Source organism: Chelmon rostratus, chromosome 21 (assembly GCF_017976325.1).
Source record: "Chelmon rostratus isolate fCheRos1 chromosome 21, fCheRos1.pri, whole genome shotgun sequence".
NCBI classification, from domain to species: domain Eukaryota; kingdom Metazoa; phylum Chordata; class Actinopteri; order Chaetodontiformes; family Chaetodontidae; genus Chelmon; species Chelmon rostratus.
The window spans coordinates 6,333,359-6,342,790 of record NC_055678.1 but is presented as its reverse complement, the minus strand read 5'-3'; the positions used below and the strand labels follow the sequence as shown (position 1 = coordinate 6,342,790).

The 9,432-nt window shown below is 44.6% G+C and overlaps 1 protein-coding gene across 3 annotated transcripts in view; it reads right to left on the bottom strand.

The window, feature by feature from the left end:
• The window catches only part of LOC121625223 (leucine zipper putative tumor suppressor 2 homolog), a 34,076-nt gene that overhangs the window by 3,858 nt on the left and 20,786 nt on the right, over positions 1-9,432 (bottom strand). For 2 of the 3 annotated variants that reach the window (XM_041963303.1, XM_041963304.1), the window contains 4 exons: positions 2,866-3,408; positions 1,665-2,261; positions 1,211-1,333; positions 133-279 (listed from right to left, as the gene is read on the bottom strand). In XM_041963303.1, coding sequence (XP_041819237.1) covers positions 133-279; positions 1,211-1,333; positions 1,665-2,261; positions 2,866-3,381 — 1,383 coding nt within the window. In that variant the 5' untranslated portion in view covers positions 3,382-3,408. The remainder of the gene's footprint in view (positions 1-132; positions 280-1,210; positions 1,334-1,664; positions 2,262-2,865; positions 3,409-9,432) is intronic. The other variant, XM_041963305.1, reaches the window with a different exon arrangement.

Sequence of the window (9,432 nt, the reverse complement as noted above, 5' to 3'; positions counted from 1 at the left end):
TAAATTAAAGACACTCTGCATAAAAGTCATGGTCAATTCTATTTCTTTTGATTAGAGAAATAAACTTTACAGCTCAAACCCTTTTTATGTGGTCTATACTGTACTTGCTGAGTGAAACACTGTGCCGCTCACCTCCCACTTGCTCTCCTCCAGTCGTGGCCCCAGCTGGATCTTCTCATGCTCATAGGAGGTGCAGCGCTCCTCCAGCTGCTCCCTCTCCTTCAGGAGCTGAGCGAAGTCCTCCTGCAGCTTCTTCTTCTCCTGCTGGAGCTGATACACCTGCAGCCATCACACAGCCAGCGTCAGCCAAGTTGACAATTAGCAATTTAGAGTAAGACCAGGTCTTAAATGGTGGCTATTAATTCTAGATGCCGTCATTTGCGTAACTCGATCACAACTTTCTCATGTGGTTTAAATTTATTGAATTCCTGAGAACTTACTTATCTTATACAGAGGTTTTTTTTAAATGCAGGTTGAATGCTACACACTTCCTCTATCCTTATTGCTGGATGACTTTTGCTACTTAGAAGGAACGAGAAATCTACTGACATTTGGTTTGTGGATTAAAGAATTAGTGAACTTCTTGACACTTAAGAAGTTCAGCCATAAGGGGGCAATGCAGTCCAGTTTCACATATGGCAGATGGTTATAATGTATTGTAGTATGGATGACATCTAAGACTCTAATGTATGATTATTGTAAACTTGCTGACATGTTTCTACTACTTGAAGTTCATCAAGTAAACTACTTGGCTAACATAGCTTTAAAATTTTTAAAATATTGCTGCATTTGTGACTGTTTACATGCACAAAATATTCTGGTTTTGCCCTTATTCCAAAAAACAAAAACATTGAAAATGAACATTCCATTAATATCCCGTTTACATGCAGCCGTGCATACTCAGATTAACAATAGCATCATTCCTCTTTCGTTTGTTCATCCACCTTCTCATAACGGCGTTGCAATTTTTGCTAATATCCAAAAACCTTCAAGATGTTTAAAAGTAGGTGTGCTTCCCCCTCTGACCAGAAATGTGGGCTTTTTCTTTGTGCATGCATAGTGCATTCAGCATATCCCACGTCTTAAACGGAAAATTCTACATTCAGAATAAATATGCTGTTTGGAATAATAGTGCATTATCATCGTGCATGTAAACAAAGTCACTGGTTTTTAGTCGAACCTGACTGAGCTTTTTGTCAGAGGTTCTGACCTGCAACTGAAGCACCTGCTGTGCTCGCTGGGCCTTCTGCGAGGCCACCTGCATCCTTGTGGCACAGCCCTGTCTCAGCTCCTCCAGCTCCAGCTCAAAGCGCTTCTGCTTCTCCTCATACACCTGCAACGAAACACAACAATGGAAGGCGAAGAGGTCAAGAGGTTTACACTACAAATGTCCTGTCACTGAGAGATGACTTTGGAGGTATTTACAGAGTCAAACTGTCCAACAGAGCCTGATTTAAACATTAAAAACATGTGAGGGTGACATAAAAGCTTTGAAAAATACAGAAGCTTGGATTTTGAAGCTACAGACACTTAAACCCTAAACTGATTCATGTTTTTTTTCTCTTAACCACAAACTCTCAGGGAACAGGACAGTGTGCTTCTCTGTGAAAACACTCATTAAGGTGTCAAACTGGAGTTAACTCTGTACCTCATTATCTACCAACCTGGCAAATCGCAGCTTCATTCTCATCCAGGTTGTCTCGGAGTTGCTGCAGCTCCAGCTCTCGCTCCCTCAGCTTATCCTCCAGGTCCCTCACCACCCCCTCGTAGCCCTCCACCGGGCCAGGAGAGCGTCCGCTGGACCCGTTATCAGACAGAGGCTGTCCTCGGCCGCTTATCGAGCCGGAGCCTGTGCTCTTGCTGGACGATGAGCGCCCGCTATCCGAGTTGGAGTGTCCGTGTCCGCTGAGTGGCGGCGCACTCTTCATGGGCTCCAGGTGGCCAGCGGAGGCCTCGCCTGACGCCTGGCTGTAGCCGGCGCTGCTGTACGGTGGGAGGCTGGAGAGGGAGTTGCGCCCAGAGTCGGACAGCTGACAGGACTGGCTGCTGCCGCCGCCGCTGTTACGGGTCCTGCTGTACAAGCTGCATTTCTCAGCGCAGGAGGGCGACACCTCTCTGTGGGAGGGGCTGAGCAGGTTCAGGTTGTTTTGGCTTTCTGACACGTTGGCACAGTGGCGAGGGGAGAGGTACTGCATGGAGGTACGGCTCTTGGGAACGACGGGTTTGAAGGCAGTGGGCCGCAGCACTGATTTCTCCATGTTCTGGAGAAGGAATACAAAACGGGACGATCACAGATCACATCGCTAATGAGGTTAAGTTAATTAAAGCACATTGGTTGATCACCTCTTTAACAACCTGCAGTATAAAGGACATGTAAAATGCACCATTATAGTGATCTATTGATAACCTTTCAAGTTATCTGCTGATGGAGATCATGTCATATGATTATGAAGCTACTGCTACTAAACCTGAAGGTGAGAAAGACTGAACTTTGACCTCAACTTTTAAACCATCATCATGAGAAGTTGCTGAAGGGCTCAAGAAAATAAAAACACTCTTTATTAGCTAAAACTAATGCAGTCTGATAAAACAATCCTGCCACAGTCCTGAAGGTTATAAAGTTTTTGTTTTCAGGCGTTAATTCAACTTTTGGTCATTTTAGAGGATCACAGTTTGTGATGCTGACAGGTGTTTCTAGTATTGTGTCCACCCATTTTATGTCAACAAGGGTAAACTAAATAAACACTTTTTTGTATGATACAGTTTAACAGCACCACAAACTGCATCTGATCGTGATATAAAAGTACATTATTACTTTTACAATTCCATTGTGTTATCAGATTTTATCAGTTTACTCAGACTCACCCTCTCAAGTTTTCCTGACACAGGGATCAGTTTTGGAGGCGGTCCCCCCATATTCCCGTTCAAGCCTGATCCTTCTTTAAGCTCGTCTGCGTCACTTCCTGGACTGACAGGTGTTACGTGGTTGTCATTCCAGTCACCTACATAGTCCTCATTCAGATAGGTGTAGTTCCCGTTCCCACTCTCCTTCTCCAGCCCCCTGCTGGACGTCGTGGAGCTCTGCTTCTTGAGTGGGGGGATGCTCTGCAGTAAGGGGTCCTGGGGCGACTCGGAGCCCAGGCAGGAGGCACCAGGCGTGGGCCGTCGGACCCTGGCTCCCAGCTCAGCAGCCGAACGGTGGTCCTGGTGGGGGCCGGGGCGGGTGGCGATGAGGCTGCTCACAGAACCCATAGAATCCAGAGTGGAGGGCGGTGCGTTAATGGGGGGTGAAGAGCCGGAGGGGTGTCTCCTGCGGGCTCCTCCACTGAGGCCTGGGTTGTGGGGCTCAACAGATACGGGCAGAGCCTGAACCAGGGCCATGGTGGCAGCTCAGAGGGGTCACTTGCTCTAAAAGAGAGAAAAACAACAAAGATTATGTCCAAGTCTAGACTTGTAATAGCGAGTCCAGTGAAGTGTCAAGTCATTCAAGATAAATCCAAGTCAGGTCCTGTAACAGCAAGTCTGAAGTCCTTAAGAACAAGGCCAAGTTAAGTCTTAAGTCTTGCAACAATCTCTGAGTGTCACATTTTGTAATACAAGTCTCAAGTCCAGTCACAGGTCCTTAAGGACAGGTCAAGTCACAAGTTTTCATGAGCAAACTGGGAGTCCTTTGCAAGTGCTTCAGATCTCTGAATGCTGATCAAGTGAAGTGACATTGCATTTGAACATTTTCAAACACAACTGTGTTATGTTTTTCAGGTCGATGACACAAAGACCGGTTTCTGTCATATTTACTCATCTTATCCGGGAAGCTAAATACTGGTTGAAATTGCACGTTTTCTCCCAGATACACCGGGGTGCTTTCAAGGAATTTCTCCCCGTCACCAACACACGCAGCAACTATGAAAGAGGCAAAACAGAGATGATATACAGTAGACTGAAGCGTACAAATGTCCCACAAGACCATGGTGGCCCACACACGGAGAACCAGGACAGGCCATTCATGAAGCCCATTCAAGCAGCACAAACAGGGCCTGAGGCTTGCGAGGCATGAGGCAGCAGAAGAAAAAGGTCTCTTTTCATTTGAGATGTAAAATGGCTTCTAACATGCTGGCATTTCCCCTGACAGCAACAAAGGCTACTGTCTCCACAAATCTTATCAGCCTTAGGAATGACTAGAAGTTCATAACTGTGGATAATACCTCAACGTAGGAACACAAACAGGGGGAGACAGGTTGAACTTGCTGTGATACTGTAGCTGTGGGTGTAAAAAGTTGCAGCACACAAAAATATAAAGTTGTGAGGAATAATAAAAACGACGTAGGCGGCACAAGATCTCATGCACTTACTTTTCCACTCCCTCGCTCTCACAGGGCCGCTGGTGAATGTTGACACTATAACAGGCGCATTCACACTATGATGTCAACAATGGATGGTGAACAGTTGAGTGTTGTGTGGAGAACAATGGCCAACAGGGCGCATGATGATGAGGTCACGGTGCTCTGACAACACGCCAACAGCCAGTTGTGCTCTAAAAACATCAGGGTGAGTCACAGAATGTGAGGATATCCGACTGACGGGTGCGTCCTGTTCTTGAGTTTCAGGCCCGCCTATCAAATCACAAAAGGATTTTAAAGTATGACTGCGGTTCTCGCGACGTCACTCGCTGTTTGCTGGTGAATCCCTGCTTGGACTTTCCCTCTTGTTTCACCCACCGTGCAACTCTCTTTACCTTCCTGTTGACACACTGAAGACAAAAAAAACCTGAGGGAAAGACTGTCGGATGTTTGCAAGCGGTGGTGAAGATGGCTAATAAGGTGAAAGAAGGGCTGACAGCAGGCGTGCTGGCCAGACTCCACCTGCCGGGACAGGGCCATGCCAAGTCATTTTCCAACCTGCCAAGTTTACTGAGAGGCTACACGTCTACTACTGCCATTTAACTGTGATTACCACATGTTAATTAGCACTCTCAAAGTTGGGCTGATCCCGACTTAGACTCATAATAACTGACTAAGACGAATCTGGCACTGCAATATGTTACTGTATGATCTGTAGAGACTGTGAAACTACAGACAAATGATTCTTCTATAATCTAACAGCTCCAGCACCTTTATTTTGATTGTGGTACTAGTTCTTGTCAGAGGTGGTAAAGCTTTAACAAACTACAGTATTAGTAGGAAATCCAACAAAAGTACTGCAGAAAATACTCCTCACAGGTAGAAATGCGTTAATTCTCGTTGGTCATTGGGTAAACGCACTTTGAGATGAGTTTAAATTGTGCATCGTTAAAGATTCACACTGCATACTGCATTATCAGTGACGCCATGAAGGAAAACGAAGGAAAGTTAATGGCAGCCGGAGCAACATGTGGTGTTTGGGATGCAGCATTAACTGTCCTACTGAGCAGAGCCTGCAGGATTAATTTTATGTGATTTCTCTAAAATCTAATTAGACCATGACGATATTTATTACATATAATCCTTTCTGAATAGCAGGCAATCAGACTACTGGTAACTACGGCATTATGCTAACGTCTAGAGTTTTTTTAGAAACTCCAGCTGTAGTCAGAACAACACATGATTTGGAGGATTCGCTCTAACACAACCCTACGAGGGTTTCCAGTGATCAGTGAGTGGGCTCTCCTGGTGTTATAACATGCAGAGAGCATCGCTGATGGGTTTTGAAACTTATTTTGCTGTTGAAGCCTTAATTAGAGCCCATCGTGGCGACTATTCAGACACATCTGCATCAATTTCAAATTAAACATAATTCTCCTGCCTGTTTTGGATATGAGCTCTTGTTTAAGTACTTTTTGGTGTGTGTAAAGCTGGATATTCATGAATTTAAAACACTGGGAGAGGGTGCTGGTCAGATATTCAGAATACTGTGCTTGTGCAAGGGGTTTTTAAACCTTTTTTACAGTGCATATTTCACCTTGTGTTGCTGCAGAGTTTATGTTGATCTGATGGCATTTAGCTCAGACTTGTGCTGTGCTGCAGGTGTGATGTTTCAATGCCCAACGTAGTCCGACCAGCATGTTAATTTGCCATCAGTAAGGTCAGGGGGTGCATGATTGAAACGGGCTACATACTCAAACTCTTGGTTTACATTCATGTTTTTTTTACAGAGTTTACAGTGGCCATAAAGAACTTCACAAACTTCTGGTTCAGGGTCTTCAGTCTTTCTGATCGGGGGAAGCCTATTTTGTTGCCCCCCAACTCCCTCCAGATACGTGAATGAGCTCTAATCCCTCCAGACTCAAGATGAGTGAAACTATGCAGAGACTCGACTAAGGAAAGCAGAGGGGTCTCAAACTGTTTTTAAAGCCCCCGTCATGATCATGCAGTCCTGGTTTCTCTTTTGTTGTCATAGTGACTGGGGCCTCAAACATTAGAAGGGGGAGGGATGGGAGAAGAGTGGAGTGGGTCAGAGGGCTGACAGGGAGGCCAGGACCCCTCCTTAGCATCTTAAAGCCTTCAGTGGTTCTATAGTTTTGACAATCTTCCATATGCTCCCAGTTGGCCTTAACGGAAGATAAATGGACATTAACAACTAAAGACGAGTGAATGAACACATAACAGCTCTGCAGGGGGGGTGAATGGAGATATGTTAATAAATAACATGGTGTGGCAATCTAGTACTGTAGTACAGCTGCAACTACTGTCATTGTCATTTAATCATTAAAGTGTTTATTGTTGTGATTATTTGCCTAATTGGTCAATAAAATGCCAGAAAATACTGATTAACTGCGCAGTGCAACTCCCCAAAGTGACGTCTTATATTAATATTTGACTGACGGTCACAAGTGATGAAGAAGAGCAGCAAAGATGTTCAAGGTATTTGTACCACTACATTTTGGAGAAAAATATTGTACTTTTTACTCCACTACATTTATGTGACAGCTTCAGTTACTAGTTACTTTGTAGATTACTGATCTAATATTAAGATCAGATAATAAATTATGATGTATTATTATAGATTCACCTACCCAGCAGTATATTGATCTACATGAGCTCCTTTGTTCTTTTCTCTTGACAGAAATATTTTTTTTCCAGCAGGTTACCTCAATCAGCTAATCATTTCAGCCCTAGATCTCATATACACAGCAAAAACAACCGTTATATTTTAACCGCCCCCACAACGTCCTCAGTGTCAGCTGACCGGCTGTGAGCAGACTGTTGTTGTCTGGCTTTAATGCCTCTCAGTCGGGCAGCAGACAGACAGACGGACGGACCCGGTCACTCCTCCAGCAGCAGGAATGTGCAGCCGCACCAGCTAATGAGAGTTCAGACTAAACATGGAACAGGAGCGCTGGTCAGTGTGTGGACTCTGCAGCCACCGTTTCCCTGACGTCTCCTCATTCACATGCCACAGCTTGCAAGGGGAGATTTAAAGTAGCGTTTCTCCTGCGGCGAGCATTTTTTGGACCGCAGCGGCCGACAGCGGCAGCTCTGGGGATGTGCTGTCACCTCGAGGCTTCAGGGTTTTATCCCTGAGCTTTCAGCACTGACAGTTTTATAGAATTACTCAGGGATCAAACGCAAGAAAAAAAGCAGCAGAGAGAGAATCTGCAATTGCTGCAGTTTCTTAAAATCTGATCATTCTGCATAAAAGTGCATGGGCCAAAACTTTACAAACTAAAAGTAAACACGCTTCTACGTACACGCTGGAGTTCAGCATTGGTTGGTTGTATATGCCGGCTTAACCCCGCGTTCACCACATATTTAGTGACACAGAGCCCGTCACAAGACAGGAAGATGAGACAGGTGACAATGCAGGGCTCACGTTAAAGCCATTAACTTTGAGCTGATCCTGTGCATTGATTACAGGTGATAATTGCCAAACAAATTTGCTATTGATTGAATTATCACAAACCAACTGACACACAATGAATATGGGGCCTCGTGTCCCCTGCTTTGCCCTGAGGGTAATCCACCTGACTGTTGTCAAGATTTACATTTTACAGAATCTTCTTCCAAATCTTCTTATCAAACTTGATTTGTTTTGAATCCTTTTGGTCTGTTTAGGTTTATCTCTGCCATCAGATTATGCATTTATTGTTTGTCATGAAGATAAAAACTACCTGAATGTTTTGCACATTGCTCTTTGCTAACAAAAGTGAGAGAGGAGATAAAGGTTTAAATAAGAGATTTATTAAAATTAAAGCTTATTTTACAAATCTTATTTCTGAGGTGAAATGGGAGCCGTAACAGTAATGAGAAATCCAAATGCTGAGATCAATGCAGGTCTGCATAACCTCCCTGAATATGAAACAGAGTCTGCAGACTGTCATGTCTCTCCAGCCACAGCAGTGTATGTCATCACACATACAACAGTAAGTCTAGATGCATCTTAGTGACATCCATTGGCATGCAGGGCAACGTTTCCTCTAACTGCATCTGAGATTGGCAATCAGAGAAACAAAGAGTATAAAAGCCTTTTTATAGAGGCCATGTTATAAAGATCCAGTGTAGACGGTTTACTGGCCCTGCCCTGCAAGACTGCAACGTCACACAAACCAGCTTTGAGACAAACTGAAAGAGCCTTCACTAAATCCCTCTTTGTTAGCACCACGCCATAAACACACAGGCACAGAGGTGAGAGTCTAAAAATATTCCCCTCACCAGGTGAAATGTTGGGGAGAAAAAAAGAAACTCTGTTACGCTGGCCCTCATGTGAGGCTTCACCGCTCAGAGCAGCAGCACCTCTGACTGGAGAAAGATGTGCAGAGAAAGAGGTCGAGGCAGAACAGAGGGAAGAGGAAGGTGTCTCAGTTTTCAGCAGGGAGCGTCAAACAAACCAGAGCCCCTCCTCCGCTCTCCATCTCTCTCTCTGCCCAAACTCCTGAATCCCATTCTCTCTTTCTGTCCTGGACCCCCTCCCATCTCCTCATTCTTCCCCCTCTCCCTGCAAACTGGAACATAGAGAGAAAAGTGTGACAAAGCTATTTTAGTTTCTAGACAACCTACCTTTCCTCAGGCAGACACCTTGCAAACCCTGGCAGACTAACGGTCACCGTGCCAAATGTAAGGTTTCCAGCTAAGGCTGCGAGTGACGATTACTTTATAAAATGTCAGACACTGCCCTCTTCCAATGACCTGTTTTGTCCAACCAACAGCCCCAAAACCAAAAGATATTCAAGGCACAATTGTTACATTTGATAAACTTAAAATGCTTGTGCTTCAAAAATGTCCCTTCTAGGACAGGATTTTAAATCTAAATGACTTTGCTGGTAAATAACGGGGTGAAACTATAGACTAAGTAGCTCCTTTGGACTTTTAGAAGTAGCAGCTGATACAGAAATAACAGTTAACTAGACATTTCTCATGAGGGCCACCAGGTTTGTTTGATGCACTGAACACTGTCAATGATTATACTGCACTGAAAGAGAGCAGAGGCCTCCTTTCATTCCACACACACACGCGCGCACAC